At 44.3% G+C, this 24507-nt stretch overlaps 1 protein-coding gene across 1 annotated transcript in view; it reads left to right on the forward strand.

Moving 5' to 3' along the window:
- LOC134337194 (uncharacterized) overlaps window positions 1–24507 on the forward strand; it is a 77380-nt gene that overhangs the window by 20852 nt on the left and 32021 nt on the right. The window contains exon 8 of the mRNA XM_063032023.1: window positions 16001–16728. Within this exon, the coding sequence (XP_062888093.1) occupies window positions 16001–16728 (728 nt within the window). The remainder of the gene's footprint in view (window positions 1–16000; window positions 16729–24507) is intronic.

Genomic DNA, 24507 nt, shown 5'->3' on the forward strand with positions numbered 1-24507 from the left:
CTATGTTCTGTGTAAGCATGCCAACACACATCACAAGATTAAAACCTTTTACCACTGCCACTAACATTTCCCTCCATCGAACACTACCCAGGTGAGAGTGATGAGGCTGCCCTGGAGAATTTCAGTCATATTCTGTGTCCCTGCAAAGATCTGGGGAGCAGAAGGGAGTCCTCCCTCACCCCATTTGTTTCTCACTTCCCAACTGGAGCATTTTGATAGTGAGGATGCAGGCGTGAGCCATCTGAACTCACGTTGTTTCCAGCCTAGGAGTTCCTTTTTAATTCCACAGCCCATGCAACCTGCTTTTTCTCTCAGTGAAAACCCCAGTAAAAAGAGCAAAACTCCAGCGATCAGAACAACAAAGAGGTGGTTGCAGGAGGCAGACGAGATGCTACAGGATTGCTTCCAGTCAGTGGACTGGACCATGTTCAAGGACTCATCCGTAGATCTGAATGCAGACACCATGGTTGTCACAGATTTTATTACAACAGTTGTAGATGAACGTGTCCCTACAAAATCATTCAGTCCTCCCCAACGAGAAGCCCTGGATGAAACATGAGATGCGCAATCTACCAAGGGCCAGATCAGAGGCATTCAAGGCTGGTGACAAGAGATCCAGGTACGATCTCCTGAAAGCCATCTCACAAGCGAAGTGGTGATTCTGGATTCAACTGGAATCAACGAAGGATGCTCGACAGTTGTGGCAGGGTTTGAATACTATCACCCATTATAACGTTAAATCAAATGACAGGCAGCAACAGGGCTTCGCTTCCCACTGAGCTCAATGCCTTGTATGCTCACTTTGACTGTCAAACATGGAGGAACCATCATGAATTCCAGCAGCCAAGTACTAAAAACCTGTGCTGATCAGCTGACTGGAGTACTCGCTGAGATTTGTAACTCCTGATTTGGTTGTCTGAGGTACCCACCTGCTTCAAGCAGGCTTCCCGTATACCGGTGCCTAAGAAGAACATGGGGATCTGCCTCAATGACTTTTGTCCATTCGTACTTACATCCACAGTGATGAAGTGTTTTGAGAGGTTGGTGATGAAACATATCAACTCCTGCCTGAGAAGCGATTTGGATCCACTCCACGTTGTCTACCAGAGCAACAGATCCCCAGCAGATGCCATCTCATTGGCTCTTCACCCAACCCTGGAACACTTGGACGGTAAAAATAACACAATACAGCTCAGCATTCAACACTATCATCTCCTCAAAACTAATCAATAAGCTTTAAGACGTTGGCCTCAATACCTCCTTGTGCAATTGGATCCTAGATTTCTTCACTTGCAGACCCTAGTCGGTTTGGACTGGAAACAACATCTCCTCCATGATCTCCATTAGCACAGGTGCACCACAGGGCTGTGTGCTTTAACCCCCTGCTCGACTCACTTTACACAGCTCCAATGCCATTTTCAAATTTGCTGATGTCATCACTGTGAATCAGAGGTGGTGAAGAATTTGCATATAAGAGGGAGAATGTAAATATGGCCAAGTCGTGCCACAGTCAGCAAGACCAAGGAGCTGATTATTGAGTTCAGGAGAAGGAAACCAGAGATCCATGAGCCAGTCCTCTTCAGAGGATCAGAGGTAGAGAGGGTTAAAAACTTTAAATTCCTCGCTGCTATTATTTCGGAGGACCTGTCCTTGCACGTAAGTGCAACTATGAAGAAAGCACAGCAGCACATCGACTTCCTCAGGCGTTTGCGAAGACTTGGCATCTAAAACTTTGACAAACTTCTATAGGTATGTGTTGGAGAGTATATTGACTGGCTGCATCACAGCCTGGTATGGAAACGCCAACGCCCTAGAATGAGAAATCCTACATAAAGTAGTGGATACAGCCTAGTCCATCACAGGTAAAGCCTTTCCCACCACTAAACACATCTACATGGAGCGTTGTTGCAGGAAAGCAGCATTAATCATCAGGGAGCCTCCCCACCCAGGTCATGCTCTCCTCTCGCTGCTAACACCAGGAAGAAGGCACAGGAGCCTCGGGACTCACACACCAGATTCAGGAACAGTTATTACCCCTCAGTCGTTAGGTTCTTGAACCAAAGGGGATAACCACTCAACTTCACCTGCCCCATCATTGAGATGTTCCCACAACCAATGGACTTACTTTCAAAGACTCTTCATTTCATGTTCTCGATAGTATAGTTTATTTATTTATTTATTTCCTTTTCCTTTTTTTGTATTTGTAGAGTTTGTTGTCTTCTGCACACTGGTTACGTATGTTTCACCATATACAGCCTTGAATTTCTTTTCTTGCAAGCATTTACAAGAAAATAAAAGAACACAATAGAATTTAATTTTTTTTTAAACTGTACATAAACAAAGACTGACAGACAACCATTGTGGAAAGAAGACAAAATGTGAAACACATCTTATGGAAATGTTTGTTTGATGATGAACTTCAATAAAAAATAAATTACAAAAAAAAAGAAATAAAAATAATACTGAAAATATGAGTTGTGGAGTCCTTAAAAGTGAATCTGTAGGTCATAGAATGAATTCAGAGTTGGGGTGAGTGAAATTATCCACACTGGATTAGAAGCCTGATGGTTGTAAGGTTAATAACTGCTCCAGAACCTGGTGGTGTAAGACCTAAGACTCCTGTGACTCTTGCCGGTGGTAGTAGCAAGAAGAGAGCATGGCCTGGATGGTGTGGGGGGGGGGGGTGCGGTTCATTGATGATGGATGAGGGGGAGACTATTTAGGTCTGTAATGAGGAAACTTTCTTCTCACAGAGGATGGTGAACTTTTAGAAGTCTCTAACCCAGAGAACTGTGGAGACTAGGTCATTGAGTTTGTTGAAAACAGAGGTTTAACACACTCAGTGAATCAGTGCAGGAAAATGGAGCTGAGGTAGGTTAGTCATTACCTTGATGAGGGGTGTAGCTGGCTCAAAGAGTCCACCTGCTTTATATCCTGTCTTGTAACTAAATTTTCAAACTGTCCCACTTGTTAATTTGAACTGACAGTAATTCAAAGGCAAAAGCTTTACACTGCCACCCACACCTGTTGCTCAGGGCCTGAGTATGCTGTCGTTGACATTAAACCAGTGGATTAGGTCGCAATCAAAACAACTGTGTGTAATCTGCACGTGCTTTCAATGCGACCTCATCCACTGGTTTAAGGTCAACTCCAGGCACGTTCAGCCCCTGAGCGGTAGAAGGATTACTCATGTGTAAGGTTTCGACCAAGCACACGAATGCTGAGTCCAGCTTTGGTGACTCTGCACAGAGGTTGTTGAAGTGGCCCTTGAAAAGACTCCGAGAAAATCAACATGATAGAAAAGAGCTCCGTTTCAGAACAGGCTGAGAGCTGAGTATTTCTACATGAAAGAGTCAAGGGATGGAGAAAGAGAGAGGGGTGAGAGACAAAGAAAGAGTTTGTAAGAAAGACTAGCTTCCTCATAGTGCCATTCCCAACTCTCCTGTGAAAGGGCTGGGCAGCCAATCGCATATCAATGGTGTGGCTACTGTTGTAATGTAAATCAGATCACACAGCAAGATCCCACAAACGGCAATGACCAAATACAGTAAAATTCCAATAACCCAGTGATTTCGGGACTTTGGAGGTGCCAAATAGGCAGATTTGCTGGACCATTGAATATTATTCCAATAATAACCCAACACACCTTTAGTTCACTTTTGTTTTAAGAGGTTACACAGCAATATAACCAATTTTCCATTGAACTTGGTGTGATTAAACACAGTTGGAGAAACAGAACACAAATGAGTTTAAAGGGAGTGCAATAAATAGGGTCCAGCGTGTTTAATAAAACATGAGAGATGGGGTTTGAGCAAATCTAAAGGGAACACACGAAACAGCAGCCGGTGTATTTAAAGAAACATAGCAAACAAGGTCCCAGTGACTTAAGGGACATGCAGGAAATGGGAAAAGGTGAAGCTGGTGCCAGACAATCGTGACTTCTGAGTTACGAGATAGCAGATTATCAGGGTTTTAATGCTTTTTTAAAATCTTTTTTTTGCCACATTAATATTGACCCAAGAAAACAAAACCATGTCATGGGAACTTTAATACATACTTCACAGCAGAGAGATGATTTAGCATCTTATCTGAAAGACGGCAGGCAGCTCTCACAGCACAGCGCTCCTTCATTCAGTATTGTGCGAGAACATCAGTACAGGCTTTTGTGCTCAGCTCTCCGGGGTAAGAACTGAACAACCTTTGACTCACAGATTACTGTGCAGTACTCTGAGGTGTTACTTCACCTTCAGGATCTTTGATTGACAACTTTGAAATAACTAGAGAAAATATTTAAATGTGTATTTATGAAGGATTAGAGAAATCACACCATTTAATCTTCCCCCTCACCTGGTTTCACCGATCACCTTCCACCTTGTACTCCTTCCCCTTCCCCACCCACACCTTCTTATTCTGACTTCTTCCCCCTTCCTTTCCAGTCCTGATATAGGGTTTTGGCTCTTTATTCCTTTCCGTAGATGCTGCCCAATCTGCTGAGTTCCTCCAGCATTTTGGATGTGTTAGGGAAATTATCACAAACTAGATAAGGAGATACGCAAACACGAGGAAATCTGCAGATGCTGGAAATTCAAGCAACACACATCAAAGTTGCTGGTGGAACGCAGCAGGCCAGGCAGCATCTCTAGGAAGAGTTACAGTCGACGTTTCAGGCCGAGACTCTTCGTCAGGATGACCCTTCACCAGCAACTTTGATGTGTGTTGCTTAGATAAGGAGATAAGTGGGTCTGTGTTTTTTTCACGATTCCCTAGAGATTTTCTGTGTTTGTGGATTTAGAAATTCACTTTGTCTAATTCAGTTGCTTGATGTTCTCTAGTTCTTGGATGCCCTATCCAATTTCAGTCCTGGGGAAGTACCGAGGTTGTAAGGGGGTAGCACAGGGTCAAGGGTGTTCTCATCAAAGGCAGAGTCTCAATGGTGTTCGTCAAAGATCTCCTTCCAGTTCTCGGTCCCTGTCTGACCTCTCTCTCAGCCCCCTCTGTAGAAAGTACTTGGACAGTAAATGGTCTTAGCAGCACTAAATAATCCATTCATCTCACCATTAGGTCACAAGTTTCTTGTTGGTCCGTAGCTTTCAGGCATCTGTATGTTGTTCCTTTCCTTCAGTTGTGGGTTCTAAGAAAGGAACCAAGTCCAGTTGTGGCAATGACAGTGAAAACTCCCACTCTGCCCATTGATTCATTTCCATCAATGCAAAAGTGATCACTGATTGCCTCTCCTTCAATTCCTTTGAACTGAGCACTTTCTTGAGAGGCATTCAAGAGTCAACCTCATTGCCGGGTTAGGTGTCACCTATGGACCAGGCTGGGTAAGGAGAGCAGATTTTCATCTCAAAGGCATTGCTGAACCATATGTGCTCCCGATAACTGGCTGAACCATATCCATTCCCAGTAACTGGCTGAACCTAGAGAACTAAAGGCACCCTAGAGTAAGTGAAAGGATAAAAGGGTGGATAGATGTGTGCTTTTTTAAAAATTCAGGTCTAAACTGAATTCAAATTCCACAACTTCCAAGGTGGAGTATGAACTCACATAAAATGCTGGAGGACTCAATGGGCCAGACAGCATCTGTGGAAAAGAGTAAACAGTCGACGTTTCGAGTTCCTCCAGCATTTTGTGTGTGTTGCTCAGATTTCCAGCATCTGCAGATTTTCTCTTGTTTGTGTATGAACTCACTTCTCTGGGTCATTAGTTGAAGCCTTTGGATCGGCAATACCCCAAAATCCACCCCGTCCTAGTGGCTGAACAACTGCTCCAGTATCACAATGCCAGCTCCTCTATCAAGAGGGACAATGGACATCATCTCCAGCAAGTGAACAAGCCAAGAAAAAAGTAGGAACATGGCCTTTTCTGACATCTCAAGGGTCTTCACATCCATCAGTAGAAGCAGGATTGTGGAAGATGCTTCTCAACTGTGGCTGTCCTCTGAAGTTCACCAGCTTCTCTTGGTGTTCCATGTGAGCCATCATCCTCCTCAAAGGCACCACCTCAGTGCAAACTGGGATCAACCAAAGCTGTGCCTCGGCACCAGTCCTTACTGGATAACTGCTTCCCAGCTCCAACACCGCAGCGGAACTAAATCACACCATGAGCAGAAAACAGTTTCAGGTCCAAGCCTGCACCAAGCTTGGCCATCGGTTTACAGTGCCCGGATGGCACCATCATTCCGCACACGGGCACCGAGTTCTCCTGAGATGGATAAGAAGCAAAACTTACATGAAAAATTTGGGAGGCAAAGATCCTCCAACAGCCCATCCTCTTGGTGCACACTATCCCTCCTCCTGACAATTCGGATCCAAGAGAAGACCCTGGTCAACATGAATCAATTACCCAGGGAGTCGCCTCTCATTGATGATAGAATGTACCACACCCTTCAAAAATATGGCACCAAGTTCATGGTCACCAAGCACCAGCGGCCCCTCCCCCACCCTCCTGTATCCTTTGGAGACAGGGACAACTCAGAATGAAAAAACCACTACCAACGCTGCCTCAGCAAAGAATTTATTTCATTTTATTTAAAAATGCAGTACGATAACAGATCCTTCTGACTCAACGTGTCCGCGGCACCCAATTACACCCATGTGACTACTAGCCCATAATCTTTGGAATGTGGGAGGAGGAAGAATTGTAATCCATCTACTGTCTTTTATTGGCTTTCCTCCATTATGTCCTGTTTAAGTTTAGAGAAAACAAGAAGTCGGACATTTGATACATCCTTTAAATTTGAGCAAATCTGGCGACCTTTTATTCAATATTTTCATTTGATTTGATTTATTACTCTTCCAATTATTTTTTTCGAAGTTTTAGATTTGATCAGAAAGTCTTTCCTTTTTTTTTGGTCGTATCCTCAGATTGGACTGCCCAGTCCCTTTTTTTCCCTTTTCTCATATAGTGTAGTGGGTTTTTTTTTCTTCTTCATTTAAAAATTTAAAGTTTTTTTTCTCTCTCCATGAATTGATAAGAGGAGAATTAGCTGTCTTCTTTTTTATTATATACTACATATTAGCTTAATACTATGTGTGATTTTGATAATGTCTATTTCACTTTCTGTTTGTATTGTTATTAATATATATATTTGAGATATGAGACCCGTGGTGGGTCTCATCAGCAAGAACGATGAGTCAGCATACAGAGAGGAGGTGCAGCGGCTAACGGACCGGTGCAGAGCCAACAACCTGTCTCTGAATGTGAACAAAACAAAAGAAAAGGTTGTTGACTTCAGGAGGACACGGAGCGACCACTCTCTGCTGAACATCGATGACTCCTCCATAGAGATCGTTAAGAACACCAAATTTCTTGGTGTTCACCTGGCGGAAAATATCACCTGGTCCCTCAACACCAGTTCCATAGCAAAGAAAGCCCAGCAGTGTCTCTACTTTCTGTGAAGGCTGAGAAAAGTCCATCTCCCACTCCCCATCCTCACCACATTCTACAGAGGTTGTATTGAGAGCATCCTGAGCAGCTGCATCACTGCCTGGTTCAGAAATTGCACCATCTCAGATTGCAAGACCCTGCAGCAGATAGTGAGGTCAGCTGAGAAGATCATCGGGGTCTCTCTTCCCGCCATTAGAGACATTTACACCACACGCTGCATCCGTAAAGCAAACAGCATTATGAAGGATCCCACGCATCCCTCAGACAAACTCTTCTCCCTCCTGCCATCTGGCAAAAGGCACCAAAGAATTCAGGATCTCACGACCAGACTATGTAACAGTTTCTTCCCCCAAGCCATCAGACTCCTCAATACCCAGAGCCTGGACTGACACCAACCTACTATACCCTCTACTGTCCCTATTGTCTTGTTTATTATTTATTGTAGTGCCTGCACTGTTTTGTGCACTTTATGCAGTCCTGGATAGGACTGTAGACTAGTGTAGTTTTTGTGTTTTTTCTTACGTAGTTCAGTGTAGTTTTTGTATTGTTTCATGTAGCACCATGGTCCCAGAAAACGATGTCTCAATTTTACTATGTTCTGTACCAGCAGTTATGGTTGAAATGACAATAAAAAGTACTTGACTTGAGATAATTCTCCTCTTGTTTGTATATATGCTCTTTTTAAATCAATAAAAAGATGGAAAGCAGGAAGGACTGACTGTGGGAGGAAATTGGAGCACCCAAAGGAAACCCATGTGGTCATGGGGAGAACATACGAACCATTTAGAATCAGCGGTAGATTTGACCCCAGGTCACTGTCACTGTAATAGTGTCACACTAACCCACTAACAAGCCGCTCCAAAATGCCACCTCATTTTCTAATCCACTGGCACTCTTCTCCAGCTTCTAGGCTCTGATCATGGTGGGTGTGTGACATATCTGACACCAGACACACTGCTCAGCGTTCCAAAGTGGCGAGAAATTTCCAAGATGGCAGCGAAAGCTCTTCTTGGAAAGTCACGACGTCCTCTTTGATTCAAGGAAGTCGCTAGCCTGGGAGGGTGAGGCATCCAGGAAGGCACTGAGCACTTGAAATCCCTCTGGACACATGTGGAGGCGAAGCTCAACTTGTGGATTAGCACTGGAACAATCCACCACCAGCTCCAACTGCCCTTCTACTGCACCACCACCATTCCCCAAGGAGCCTCCTCAACCACCAGCAGGCAAAGATCTCACCCCAGAATCACACCACGATTCCTGCACAGGTCTCTTCAGTCACTCAGACTGGAAGCACGTCATCCTCAATACTGAGGAAGAAGAATATTTAAAAGAAAAACAGAAAGCACTAGAAACACTCCACAGGTCAGGCTAAATCGTGGAGAGGGAAATGGGGTCAACATTGCTAGTGGATGGCCTTCTGATGAGAAGTCACTGGCCTGGAAGTTGCATCTGCAGTCGGTATATATTAAGCACCTACTGAATATTGAAGGACCTTAGACAGAGTGAAAGTGCAGAGGATAGTGGGAGAGTCTAAAATGAGAGGGGACAGCCTCAGAATAGAAAGGCAACCACTGGAACAGATAGAGGAGGAATTTCTTTAGCCAGAGGGCGGTGAATCTGTGGCATTCATTGCCACAGGCCGCTGTGGAGGCCAAGTCATTGTATGTATGTAAAGTGGGGCGGAGGGGTAATAGGTATTTAATTAGTAAGGCATCAAAGATTATGGGAAGAAGGCAGGAGAATGGGGTTGAGAGATGATAAAACAGCCACGATGGAATGGTGGAATGGACTTGATGGGCCTCTGCTCCTATGTTTTATGGAATGTTAATTGTCTGTCCACAGCTGCTCCCTAACCTGCTGAGTATCTCAGCATTTCCTTTTTTTAAATTTCAGATTTCCTTCTTTAACCGTCCTTTATGAGCAGCCCTGAAACGTGTTTGCCCTCCTCTGTTTGTAGTAGAAAGCCACTCTTTGATCCAACTGTTTCTTTTTATTAGCACTTTGACTCATATCAGTAATCAAACATGAATTGTTAACTGAGTTTCTGCGGCATAAAAACGACAAATCAGTGAGGACCCATCATTGGGGGAATGTTTCGCAAGTTTCGGTTAGGAGAGGTAAATTTTCAACTAGTTTCGGTAGATTTTTTGCCATTTCCCGTTCTGCCCAATAGCGCTGAGGGGTTTTAATTTAATCACTTCCACCGATTTCACAGCGAAAGGCGCTGTTACAAGTGAGGGCAGTCGGAGTTAATGAAGCTGAACTTTCGCCCTTTCTTTGAGTGCAGTTTGTTTATCACAGATGAATGATTAAACCTCCTCGCTGCCATTTTTCCCTCTCAGTAACTGGCTGAAACCGTACGGCTGAAGCCAACGTAGAGGGAGAGAGCGGACAAATGGGTGGTTAGATTAACTCTCGGGATCCTGAGACACCGAGTGGCAGTGGAAATCTTTCTGGATTCAGACAGAGAGAGAGAGAGAGAGGGAGGAAGGACAGAGAGAAAACAGTACAGAGATAGTTTTTGGAATAAATCGCGTAAAGCGAGAACTCCAGACACCACACCCGGTGAGCGGATTGAGGATTGAAAGGTAAGGCACTTTCAGGGTTACTTTGAAGTAGACTCGTTAGGTCTCCGTTTTGCAACTCTCTCATTCCACAGACGATCTCATACACTTTAAAAAGGTGTTTTTATATTACTACTTTCGGAAGTTGTGTGTTGATTAAATTCAACTTTGAGAACAAAAAATCGTGCAAGGTAATTGCAAGTGGAATTGAATTGAAGGTGAATAATCCGGTGAAGTTTGTGGGGGGGAAGAGTCTGCGGTCTGCAGAGAGCAAAAGGGCGTATGGAGAAAGGAACCCTACACCTTGGTAAAACATTACGTGTTTCTCAGTCTAATCATCCTGAATAAAAGCTTTTTAATTTGTGCAACGCGTCTAAATGTGTGTTGAGCTGGGGGAAGGTGTAAATCGCAGGAGAAATTGTTAAGGATTGATTTTTGGGAAAATATGTTTTGTTTAGTTCAGGTTTGAAGCACGTGATTTGTTATTTAAATAGTTTCCCCCACCCTGGCGACACATGCTGTCGTAAAGGACAATGCGAGAGAATATGGGAATATGTCCTCTATAGTTCCGAAATTTAACACTAGCTTTCGTGTATCTCCGCTTAAACTGTCCTAATTGATCAAATCCCCGGAGCGTTAATATCATGCATAATTGTTAATTCTATTTGCATTTCTTCAGACATTGAAGCAGCTCGTGCCTGTATGCAATAAAACCGGACAGCATTCACCCGTTTAGAACATTAACGCACAGTACAGGCCACTCGGCCCGTAACGTTATGCTGACCTTTTAACCTACTCCATGATCAATCTAACCCTTCTTTCCTACATAAATAACCATTTTTTTTCTATCATCCACGTGCCTATCTAAGAGTTTCTTAAATGCTGCTAATATATTAGCCTTGAGCACTACCCTGGCAGGGCGTTCCACATACATACCACTCTGTTTTGTTTTTAAAAAGAAAAAAAACATATCCTACCTCTGACGCTCCCCCCCCCCCCCATACTTTCCTCTAGTCATCTTAAAATTGTCCCTGGTATTAATCATTTCTTCCCTGGGGAAAAAGTCTCTGACTATCCACTATCTATGCCTCTAATTATCTTGTAGATTCCATCAAGTCACCTCACATTCACCTATGCGCCAAAGAGAAAACCGCTATCTGCTAAATCTGTCTTCATAAGACATGGTCTTTAGTCCAGACAGCGTTCTAGTCAATTTCCAGCGCCCTCTCTAAATTTTCCACATCCTTTTCTATACTGAACACAATGTTCCAAGTGAGGTCTAACCAGGACTTGGAGCTATAACTCTTGAACTCAATCCCAAACTAATGAAGGCCACCGCACCAGATGCATTAGTGATAATTTTTCAAAACTCATTAGATTCTGGATGCATTAGTGATAATTTTTCAAAACTTGTTAGATTCTGGACTAGTTTCTGAGGATTGGAGGGTGGCTAATATAACCCCACTTTTTAAAAAAGGAGGGAGAGAGAAACCGGGGAATTATAGACTGGTTAGCCTAACGTCGGTGGTGGGGAAACTGCTGGAGTCAGTTATCAAGGATGTGATAACAGCACATTTGGAAAGCGGTGAAATGATCAGACAAAGTCAGCATGGATTTGTGAAAGGAAAATCATGTCTGACGAATCTCATAGAATTTTTTGAGGATGTAACTAGTAGAGTGGATAGGGGAGAACCAGTGGATGTGGTATATTTGGATTTTCAAAAGGCTTTTGACAAGGTCCCACACAGGAGATTAGTGTGCAAACTTAAAGCACACGGTATTGGGGGTAAGGTATTGGTGTGGGTGGAGAATTGGTTAGCAGACAGGAAGCAAAGAGTGGGAATAAACGGGACCTTCTCAGAATGGCAGGTGGTGACTAGTGGGGTACCGCAAGGCTCAGTGCTGGGACCCCAGTTGTTTACAATATATATTAATGACTTGGATGAGGGAATTAAATGCAGCATCTCCAAGTTTGCGGATGACACGAAACTGGGTGGCAGTGTTAGCAGTGAGGAGGATGCTAAGAGGATGCAGGGTGACTTGGATAGGTTGGGTGAGTGGGCAAACTCATGGCAGATGCAATTTAATGTGGATAAATGTGAAGTTATCCACTTTGGTGGCAAAAATAGGAAAACAGATTATTATCTGAATGGTGGCCGATTAGGAAAAGGGGAGGTGCAACGAGACCTGGGTGTCATTATACACCAGTCATTGAAAGTGGGCATGCAGGTACAGCAGGTGGTGAAAAAGGCGAATGGTATGCTGGCATTTATAGTGAGAGGATTCGAGTACAGGAGCAGGGAGGTACTACTGCAGTTGTACAAGGCCTTGGTGAGACCACACCTGGAGTATTGTGTGCAGTTTTGGTCCCCTAATCTGAGGAAAGACATCTTTGCCATAGAGGGAGTACAAAGAAGGTTCACCAGATTGATACCTGGGATGGCAGGACTTTCATATGAAGAAAGACTGGATGAACTGGTCTTGTACTCGTTGGAATTTAGAAGATTGAGGGGGGATCTGATTGAAACATATAAGATCCTAAAGGGATTGGACAGGCTCGATGCAGGAAGATTGTTCCCGATGTTGGGGAAGTCCAGAACGAGGGGTCACAGTTTGAGGATAGAGGGGAAGCCTTTTAGGACCGAGATTAGGAAAAACTTCTTCACACAGAGAGTGGTGAATCTGTGGAATTCTCTGCCACAGGAAACTGTTGAGGCCAGTTCATTGGCTATGTTTAAGAGGGAGTTAGATATGGCCCTTGTGGCTACAGGGGTCAGGGGGTATGGAGGGAAGGCTGGGGCGGGGTTCTGAGTTGGATGATCAGCCATGATCATAATAAATGGCGGTGCAGGCTCGAAGGGCTGAATGGCCTACTCCTGCACCTATTTTCTATGTTTCTATGTTTCTATATGCCTGCTTAACAACCCTATCAACTTCCGCAACAACTTTTGAGAGATCTATGGACGTGGACCGCGAGATCCCTCGGTTCCTCCACACTGCTGCAGATTAACCATTAACCCTGTATTTTGCCTTCAAATTCAACCATTTAAGATGAATCACTTCACACTTTTCTGGGTTGAATTCCATCTGCCCCATCTCAGCCCGGCTCCTCATCCTGTCAATATCCCAACTACCCTCACTCAACCGACAACTGCATCAATCTTGGTGTTATCTGCAAAATTTCTAACCCGCCCTTCCACTTACTCATCGAAGTGGCTTATATAATAACATTTAGATCAAAACTATCACCTTTCATCTTTAATGTTACCATAGGTGGGTCTCTCACCCTCAATATCCTGGGGATAAGCATTACTATTCACTAGAAACTCTACTGGATAGCTCAGAGACTTATGCACCAAGTAACATGCCTCTTGACTTCCAAAATTCTTGGCATCATCTACAAGCTGCAGATCAGGAGGATGAAATTATATCCACTTCTCTAGACGAAAGCAACACTTAATGACACTGGAAAAGCGTATCCCCATTTCGGACAAAGCAGCCAATGTGACTGACACCTTTTCAACCTCCCGAAACGCTCCTCCGAACATGGTTGAAATATGTGCCATCTACAAAATACACTTTTTCAAAACCACGATTGATCTTGGCAATTTTTTTTCTACAGAAGTGGTTTGCCATTGCCTTCTGGAGATTGTTTTTGTAAGACAGGTGACCCTAGCCGTCATCAGTGCTCTCCAGAGACTGTTTGCCTGGTGTCAGAGGTCAAATAACCTGGACTTGTGATGTGCACCAGCTGCTCCCATGGCTTCATTGGAGAGGGGGTGGTTATGCAAGTGCTACACCTTGTCCAAGGGTGACCTGCAGGCTAGCAGAGGGAAGGAGCACCTTGCACTTCCTTTGGTAGAGACGTATCGCCGCCCACGCTTAATGACGTCCTTCCAATAGCAGGGTGATCAGAGTTGTACGCAGTACTCCTGATGTGGCCTTACCAGCGTCTTGCATAGCTGAAACGCGATGTCCCAGCTCCTCTACTCAGTGCCAACCCAATAAAGGCAAGCACGCCCAACGCCCTCTTCACCTCTCTGTCTACCCATGTCATTACTTTCAAGGAACTATATATCTGCACTCCCTAGGTATCTCTGTCTTACAGCACTTTCCAGGGTCTTGCCTTTCACTACACTGGATCGGTTGAGGGACCCAACATCCTAACGTTAGGTCTAGGAGACTGATCACCTTTGACGTACACTCTTTCTCCAACTCCCCCCGCCCCCACAAGCAGTCATCACATGGTACTGAAACAATTGATGCTATGTTCGCAGTATCTGTGTTCCCAGGGTACACCATCTTACATGATCACTGTTTCATTAGTAATTTTCCCTACGCAAACAGGCTGCCCAAACACTGACACGAGGAATTCTGCAGATGCTGGAATTTCAAGCAACACACATCAAAGTTGCTGGTGAACGCAGCAGGCCAGGCAGCATCTCTAGGAAGAGGTACAGTCGACGTTTCAGGTCCTGATGAAGGGTCTCGGCCCGAAACGTCGACTGTACCTTTTGCTAGAGATGCTGCCTGGCCTGCTGCGTTCACCAGCAACTTTTATGTGTGTTGCGCAAACAATTACTTCATTTGGGTGCTGCCGTAAGAAATTGGGTGGTGGTGTTCTGAACCTGCCGTGCCAGGTTTCAGCAGCCCTGTTAACTTTGTTACTGTGTGACTTGAAAACCTTTGAGCAGCCTGACTTGTTCTGGTTCATTTATTGACGAGCTTTCCATCGCGCCCTCCTTTCTTAGTTCCCACCCCAGCATCCCTTCCAAATTAATTAATAACCTTTGACTAACACATCCATCTTAACACCAATCTCCCAAGCCTGCCTCTAAATCCATCTAGTGGTTGCCCTGATTACCTTTCCCGCCCCTCTTCTCTAACCCCTGGCCTCTCTTCCCCCAGGGCCAGACACCTGGTTTTCTCCTTGCACTTCACTCGGGTGTGGTATACAGATGAAAGCCCTGTCCTCCTTCAAGACCATCTCAGTAGCTGCAGATACAGCACTGTGCAAAAGTCTTGGGTAGGACTCGGAGCTATTGAGCTGGTCTTACAGGAGGACAGGGCTTTCGTTCATGTATGTAGCGCCTAAGACTTTCGCACAGTAGTGCATTTGTCAATGAAGAGTGGAGATCGAGTTTATAAATCTGGCGGGGGCAAGGGATGTTGGGAATGACGAGGGTGGGACTCCATGGGAGGAGGGTGGGGTAGTTGGCAGACAAGAGGTGCCAAGACTGTGGACGCAGATGCACCCAGCTCTGAGACAGCAGGGAAGGTCATTTGATTCCAAGCAAGACATTGCAGAATATTTCTCCCTCCCTTCTCCCTTCCCCTTTTCCCAACCATGGTTCCCCTCTCCCTGCCCCCTTCCCACTCTCAGTCCACTATAGAGACCCATATCAGAATCAGGTTTATCATCACTTACATCTGTCATGAAATTAGTTCTCTGAATCGTGGCAGCAGTACAGTGTAATACATAAAAATAAAGTACTATGTATAAGTCTTGGGCACCCTAGCCATATACATGTGTCTCAGATGTTTGCACAGTACTATATATGGAGCCTTGGATCACGTGAAATTTTTAAGCATCGTGACCAGACTGGTTATTAACACACCTCACCACAAACAGTTAAAGCGTGCACTGCGGCCAGCAAAGAATGACTCGTATTCAGTTCTGATTTACTCTTAACCCTGCTTCAAAGCCCCTGAATGCTACATGCCTGGTCTTGCATGAGGCCACGTTCCAGTGCCATCTCGAAGCCTGAGATCTCACCTTTGTGATAGTGATCGGAACCGTGTTCGCGCGCATGCCCCAGTCGGACATGTAAACACTCCCACCCAGCATCTAAAACGCGAGAGTAAACTGAAGCAGAGAGAGCCTGAATTCAAAGTGCGTTTGGCTGAGTGGTGTCAGCCTGGGTTGATTATTAGGTGTTCATCAGATATGTAGAGTTCTGAGCACAGTGCTCCATTTCAGTAAGGCTAGCATTGGCTGTTCCGCGATCACTGTCACGATGTGATTTTTTTTTCCCCCTCTCTCCTAGGTCATTTTGCCAGCACCATGTACGAGAGTCGACCCTTTGGCAGCCCCCCTGCTTACAGCCCCACCCAGTACAGCCATCCAGTGGCCTACAGACCCTCGATGGGCAGCTTTGAATTTGACGTGCATTCGCCCCCACCGGGCTCTTACTACTTTGAGGATAATCCGCAGCACTTTTACAAGTGGAGCTCCCCGCCTGGCATCGTCCGCATTTTAGAAGGGATTGTTATCATCTTGTGCCTGGCTATTTTTGCCTGCGTGGCGTCTACGTTGCAGTGGCAGTACAGTTATGGCTATGGTGGAGGATTTGGAATGGGTGGTGGCTTCTACCCTGGGTTAGGAGGAGGTGGCTATTATCCTGGGATGGGGGGTGGCTATGGTTATGGTGGAGGTGTCACCGACCCCAGGGCAGCCAGTGGCTTCATGATCGCAATGGCGGCGATCTCGTTTATCATTGCCCTGGCCTTCTTCATTACCAGTGTCAGCAAGTCCCAGAACTCCAGGAGTCGGAAGTTTTACCTGTTGGTGCTGGTGTTCAGCACTATCCTGGGTGGGATGGAGCTGATCGCCAGTATCGTTTACATCATGGGCGTGAACCCCACGGCTGGCGGTGGTGGGTCTGTGTACTACAGCCAGATCAGAGTGATATGCAGCCAGTTCTATACAGGAGGAGCAGGGTTGATGATTGGCAACCAGTATCTCTATCACTACTGTGTTGTGGATCCTCAGGAGGTGAGTCACACTTTACTCTTACTGTGTCCTGGCCTTTCTTAGAGCTTTTCTTTAAATTGTGCATAGAGTAAAATATGAAAATCTTCATGACCTCAAAACATCTTGGTTCGCAAATGCACTGTGTTGTAAATATTATAAAGCTTTTTGGTATGGTTCTGCTCTTTGAGTGACTCAAAGGACCATGGCAACAAGAGGAGACCATTGCATTCCTTACCATTCACCGCTGATTTATATTTGCACTCTGTTTAATCTCTTTGGCTCCTTTCTTGTTTGATACGATCACATAAGAAGGATCAATCAATCACTCTCAAATTCTTCAAGTGAATCCCAGCATCTGCAGTATTTGGACGTGGTGGGGTGGGGGTTGGGAGTGAAAGTGGGAGAGAAATATCTCCCTTCTGCATGATAACGTTCATCCTGACAGCAGTCTTAAACAGCCAGGCTCTGGTTCTGTTGTGAGCTGCTTCACTGGGGGAAATAGCTGGTCTTTCTCTGCCACATCAGTCAATTCAGTTGGATCATCCCCTCTGTGTTATTTATGCATCTTCCCTCCTAATTTATTCCTTTCAACCCAAAGTCCTCCAAGACCTGTTTCTCATTTCTTTGGCTTGAGGCCCGGAACTGAACAGTCTGCTCTGGGGGTGGGGGGAGCTGTTACTCAAGAATCAATGCTTCAGAATTATAACTCCCTTCTGTTTGCATTCCAACCACCTTATGATAAGGCAAGTGTACTGCAGTCCTGCAGGTTGTTTTCACTAGTTAGTCCGTGCATAACCAAGACACTCCCTCAGAGCTGTGGGGTGGGTGTAGCAGGACAAAGGTTCAGCAGCGATGAAGGAGCCGTGAAATATTTTCTAGTCAAGCTCGTGTTTTTCTGGGAGGGACACATCAGATGGTCATGTTCCATGTGCCAACCCCCTCTTCATCTAGGCTGCAGAGATCATGAATCTGGGAAATGCTGGCAAAGGTCCAGACAAGCAACTGGATTAGCATTATTTGTTACATGTATATCGGAGCATTCAGTGAAATGTGCCATTTGCGCCAACGAACAGCACTGTCCAAGGAATGTGCTGGGGCAAATGTCGCCATGCTCCCGGTGCCAACTTAGCATACCCAGAAGACACCAACCCTAACCATGCATCTTTGGAATGTGAGAGGAAACGTCACCCAAGGAAGCCCATATGGTCAGAGGGAGAACATACAAACTCCTTACAGACTGCAGTGAGAATTCAACCCCCCTCAATGGTCAACACTCACACAATGCTGGAGGAACTCAGCAGGCCAGGCAGCATCTATGGAAAAGAATACAGTCGACATTTCGGGCAGGACTGGAGGGAAAAAGCTGAGGAGTAGATTTAAAAGCTGGGGGGGGGGGGAGAGGAGAGAGAAACCCTAGGTGAGTGGTGCAGTAAAGCAATAGTGCTAACCGCAAAGGTACTTCAAAGTTCAAAGTACATTTATTATCAAAGTATATGTAAAGTATACAACCTTGAGATTTGTCTGCTTGCAGGCAGCCACAAAACAAGAAACCTGAAAGAACCCATTTTAAAAAAAAAAGACCAAAATTCAACAGAGATATATATACACACATACACCTTTTAGGAGTACCTTGTAGATGGTGCACTGGTGATACAGGAATGAATGTTTCAGGTGGTGAAAGGGTCAGTCCAAGAGATTGATTTGGTCTGTTGAACTTCAAGTATGTAGCTGAAGTTCCATTCATCCAGATAAGTGGACCACATTCCTGCCCTCTACTTTTGCTTTTTTTTTAAAGCACACCTCTCGTGTGGAAACATAGAATGCTTCTTGAAATCCCAATTGGATAGAAACTATAGAAACTCCTTAATACAGCATTTAATAGTCAATAGCCTCATTTAAATTATACATTTCAGTTAGGTTAGTCAGATATGACCCTCTTTTCAGATTTACACAAGTATTAAGTCATTTGGTGAATAATGACAGAAATTCCCCAGAAAACTGGGGCCAGGTTTTAAAGAATGTCCTCCAATTTTTTAATGACCCAGGGTTTCTTATCACTACCTGGAGATCAGGAGCAAACCTGGGGATTGACCATAACACCACTAATTTGTAAAAATTCTAGAAGACACCTCTAAACCAAAGAAACACAGAAGTATTGCTGTATTCTTCAAACAATTTTGTGTGATTTAAGATTTCAAAAATCTGATGTGGAGGGGACTAGTGATGGACAATGGCAGGCAAACAGGAATAGTCTGATGCAAGAGTCTGTTTGCTTTAAGGCTGGGAAAGATGGTTGACAATATCAGACAGTATAACGACAAGTATTGCAAGTGCTGGAAATTTGAGAAAGATGGAAATACACAACTGGTCAGGCAGCATCTGTGAAGAGGGAAAAAAACCAAAACTAGTATTTCAGATTGAGGACTCATTTGGGAGAGAGTCAGCCTGCTGATTCAGCCTTCACTGTTCTACTTGTCAGCGATACACAAGTGATACTTGGATCAGACCAATAGGGCACTGTGGTACGGTGGCTAAATTTGGAGACCTGACCTATTGACCAAGCCTATAGCTCTGTGAAAATATGAATAAATAATTAATGTTTGAAATATAAAGCTGGCCTCAATAGTGGTGACTGTGGAATCTCTAGATAGTAATTAAAAATCTGCTGGTTCATGGAATGAAATCTGCCATGCTCGCCCAGTCTGGACGACAGGTAGCTTCACACACACTATATTGTTGAGTCTTACCACCACCCCTCAACCTGAAATTATCTAGCAAGCATAGATAGATTCAGCAATAAATGTTATCCTTGCCAGTGACACCTACTGCCAATGAATTAAAATCAACTAAGATAAATGTAGAATTAAAGTGGCTTCTTATCAATACTCCAATGGAGTTTATGATTGAAGGTTGATGCTGTAATTTCCATATTCAAATTACAGGAGTACAGGCAGGGGTTGTAAGTGGAAAAATTTGAAGACCTTCTCAGGAGATTCTGTCAGCATTTTTTTTCAAAAATCGATAGATTCATTTATTATCAAAGAATGTATAAATTATACTGTACAACCTTGAGATTTGTTTGCTTATAAGCAGCCGCAAAGCAAGAAACCCAAAAGAACCCACTTAAAGAAAAAAACGATAAAAGACCAACACCCAAAGCACAAGAGAAAGGAAAAAAATACACAAATTACACAAACAATCGAAGCAAACAACAACATTCCAAACCAAAATTGAGTCCTCAGATCGGAACCCTGGAGCAGGCCCAAAGCCTCTCTTATCAGTTCATCATATTAGCCGGCACAGAGCACAGCAGCCGGGGCAATTTTCGTAGTCTCAGCACCATGGAGAAAGGAGAAACCTTCGTGGAGAATACGTGAAATTGGCTCTCATCTCACTGGTGTTTAAATTGGAGGAAAAGGGGGTTTGATGGAATTTTGGTCAGACTTCACAACTTTCTTGGGAATTTATTGTGGAAATGAATGAAGCAACCCACAGAAACTAATTGTTCAGATTCATCTAACTGTTGTTGGATCTGGTGATATTGATCCGTAGGTGGTTCAGAAGTCAAGAATGAGGCATAAAACTTGGTGGTTATGACCATTTTATTAATTTTACAAGTGTTCTGGTTTATAACTCCAGAAATTAATTGTAAGAAAAACCCAGGAGCCCGGGCTACAGCTGTACTCACTTTCTTTCCTTTAGCGAGGTGCGCATGTATGACATGATGTCATAATAATGTATGCAATTTGCATACTTTTTACATCTAACCTGTAATGAATTATGTAAACAAAGATTGCTTAATATATTTACAATATTACTCAAAGATTACTGAAATATTAATTACACAACAAAAAGAGCAAAGAAAAGGAACACACATCAAAGTTGCTGGTGAACGCAGCAGGCCAGGCAGCATCTCTAGAAAGAGGTACAGTCAACGTTTCGGGCCGAGACGTCGACTGCACCTCTTCCCAGAGATGCTGCCTGGCCTGCTGCGTTCACCAGCAACTTTGATGTGTTTTGCTTGAATTTCCAGCATCTGCAGAATTCCTCATGTTTGCGATAGGAAAGGAATCATGGTTGCCTTGTGTTCAGCCTAGAGAGAGCACAGTCTATGGTTAAGATGTGACCTATGACATAGCCAGATTCAAATGGCTTGACACCTGCTGCTGAAAGGCTAAGAAGATTCTAGGAAATAGAGAACCAGCTATGCAATTACTGAAAATTCATTGAACAATTGCCTGTATATAGGTGATTATATAAGAATTATAAGCAAACAAAGGAGGTTGAAACTACAAGATAAACTATTTTACGCCCTAGTCCAACACTGTCCGGTGGTATAAATAATTTTAGGTCGAAGATTAGGTGTCCTGTAAAAGATGACTCATTTTCAGTCTCCCAAAGCCTTTCCAGCATCTACACGGCACAGGTCAGGAGTATGACAGAATACCCAGGCTCACAAAGATAAATGCAGATTCAAAGCTCTCACGAAGCCGGGACAAAGCGACCTACTTGTTTGGCATCCTACCCGCTACCATAAAAGATAATTCCTGTGGGGCGCATGTATGCAGTGTCTGTCATCTGCTGTTGCTAGTCTGGGTCGATGTGAGGCACCTCCCAAATCCAGGACCTTCACTGCCCGGGTGATCAAGAGTAGCAAGCACACAAAATGGCTTCTGGCAGTTGCTCAAGTAGGCAGCTCACCCTCTGTAGTTGAATTGGGATTGGGCAATGAATACTTTACCAGAAAGGCCTTCATTCTGTGAAAGAAATAAAAGATGGTTCATAAAAAGCCACACCTTGTAGTTTCTTCATAAAGGCACACCATAACGCTGGGTACTGTTCTGGATGGAATCAAGGGATATAGTAACCCGTGTGAGAGACAGCACAAGAGGCCAAATGGCTCATTCCTCTTCCCATTTCTTGTGGGAACATCTATGCTGAAGAGTCAGAAGTATTGCAAAGAGAAAATGCAGGAAAGTGTCAGCTCTGTGGGTTGAGTCTCCCCCCTCTCCCCCCTCTCCCCCCTCTCCCCCTCTCCCCCCTCTCCCCCCTCTCCCCCCTCTCCCCCCTCTCCCCCCTCTCCCCCCTCTCCCCCCTCTCCCCCCTCTCCCCCTCTCCCCCTCTCCCCCTCTCCCCCCTCTCCCCCCTCTCCCCCCTCTATTTATGCTTTCTATCCAAGGGGCTTCTTCACTTTGGGCCTCCCTCCCTTCTGAATATATGTCCTGTTTACTATGTGGAAAATTTATTCCATATAGTAAACAGACTTATTCTCAGTTAATTAACTGTTTTTCAAAAGAAGTCAGTTAAGAGTCACTTTGAAGAGAGTTGGCAGAATGGAAGATATATTGGGTAACATCTCACTCGAGTTCAGAAAGTCATGGATTTGAGTTTGGCTCTGAACGTTGAGCACGTGTTTCAGGCCGACCCTCCCAGTGCAACACTAAGGATGAGCTACAGTATCAGAGGTGCCATCTTTCAGATGAGAGATTCAACTCAAATCCCACGTACACTTTCACTCAAAGAAGCATTCCACAGTCTCCAGACGAGTGCGCGAGCCAAAATATGATGACAATTTAAAAGATAAATTTAAAAGGTAATTTGATAATTGCTCAGCGCCCCATGTCCTGACTCTCACCAAGTCCTATTCAGACATTAGCCTAGTTCTGGCCAATCTATCCATACATTGCCCTGTTAAACAATATCTCAAATCTGAAAATCTTATCTTTGTTTATATGTTCTCCTCCTTTGTTTTTCCTGAGACCTCCTCCCATGCTAATCTTTTAATCGCTGTACCTTCACCTCGCATGTAAAATGTCCTTTAAACTCTCTCTCTCACCCCATTCAGTTAGATACTAATTTAAAACCCACTCACTCTGTCAACCCGCTTTGTCAATCTGCCCTACTATCTCCTCCTGCACCCTGTCTTGTGATTATTTTTGGATAATTCTCCATTAAAGACGTGGTGATGATTTCCTGTTTTTATCTCATCCCTATCTACTGTGCAGATTGGCTGCTATACTTTCTGCATTGCAACAACTACTGCTCTGAATTTTCTGCAACTTGGTTTCAGACATCCTGGAGATTTTGACGATGTAACATAAATTCCAGTTCTACACCAGCCTTTTGTGCAATCATGTGACCGGCCGCATTGCGTGACTGAACTGAGGGCAGAGAGTTCTTTTTATTTTGTTAGCTTTGCACTGGAAATCCTGCTGTTAATGTTGCATATAAATATTACTTTGCCTGGGTGCATTCTCTGTTGTCGGCTGTGACTGGAGGCATACAAGCTATCAAGTGTGCAGATTTAAATGGTGTTTATAGACGTGAGCCTGGAGTGTGAGTTGTATGTCACAAACTCTCCCGGGGCAACTCAGAAATGATCTGGAATTAACCCTTTGGGGATGGCTGGGAGCAAAGCCCTGGGAAATAAAAACTAGTGCTTTTGGAACATTTCTCTCCGCTAACTTTGTTTCGGAAGTGTTGGTGAATATGAGGTTGCTCAAGTCAAAGGTGGCAGGGCACTTGGAGGTGGGAGATCACTCAGTGTTACCTACTCTATGCTGGTTGGACCCAGCTGTGACTAAATGCAGAGCTTTATTGCATATCAGTTCGATGTAGAATGCTAGGGAGGTGTTGTCCTAACTTTGTGGATGGAGTCAAGAGATCCTAACCTTTTGAACTCTGGGATCATGCCTTGTAATCCACCTCAGGCAGATCTTCTCCAAACAGAAAAGTCACCAAAACAATCATCATCCTGGGGGGAAAAAATCAGAGATAGGTCACTTTGAGTATCCCAAGGCCACCAAAGACCTGGGAATTTTAGGCTCTTAGCTTAAAGAAAACAAAAAAAATTGTTGAAAATAAATCAGAAACACAGCAATGATGATCTTAGACAAAAGGTCTTTAGTTCATCCGTAGTTTTGATGGGCAACACGTTCACCTCTGTCAAAACGTTTGTGGGTCCATGTCTCACTGGGAATTCAGCAGAGTCAGAGAGGTCAAATTTTGCCCTGTTCATTAAGCCAGGGGTCTGACTTGATTTCTAAGGCGGCCTGAAAAATTCCGCGGATTTGTTCTTCAAAGCAGATGGGAGTTCCTCAGTGTCCTGGGGTTGATAGGTATCCTTCAATTAATTTCGCCTAAATAACCAATCTTGCCATTTAGACATTGTTGTTTGTGGGAGCTTGCTTTACACGTTCACTGGGTCGGCACGGTAGTATAGCTGTTAGTGTAACGCTGTTACAGCGCTAGAGACCCAGGTTCAATTCTGCAGCTGTCTGGAAGGAGTTTGTACATTCTCGAAACCGACTATGTTTCCTCTGGGTGTCCTGGTTTCCTCCCACATTCCTAAGATGTGTGGTTTAGAAGGTTAACTGGTCAAATGGGTGAAACTGGGTGGCATATGTCTGTTGAGCTATTTGGGCCTGTTATGGTGCTGTATCTCAGAACAAAATCATATTGGATCACATGTTCCCTCGAGCTCAATATTGGCTGTGAAGGACCGAGAGAAGTCCTAAAGTTGTGAAATGTGCTAAAAATGTAGGATATGGGTCCTTGTCCATTAGCTCCCAGTCCAGACTGTGCTTAGACTTGGAGAGAAAAAGTAAACTAAAATGTCAGGTCAATCTTATTCCAGTAATCCACAATCTTCAAATCCCTCCGTAGATTTACCCTTCTCTACTTCTGTGATCTCCCATAGCCCTTAAAAGTGTTGCGTCTCTGGTATTCTCCAATTCTGGCCTCTTCAATATCTTTGAATCCCATCGCTTTGCTGTTGACATTCATCTGGGATTCTTTCCC

The sequence above is a fragment of the Mobula hypostoma genome, chromosome 24, assembly GCF_963921235.1.
Source record: "Mobula hypostoma chromosome 24, sMobHyp1.1, whole genome shotgun sequence".
Lineage (NCBI taxonomy): Eukaryota > Metazoa > Chordata > Chondrichthyes > Myliobatiformes > Myliobatidae > Mobula > Mobula hypostoma.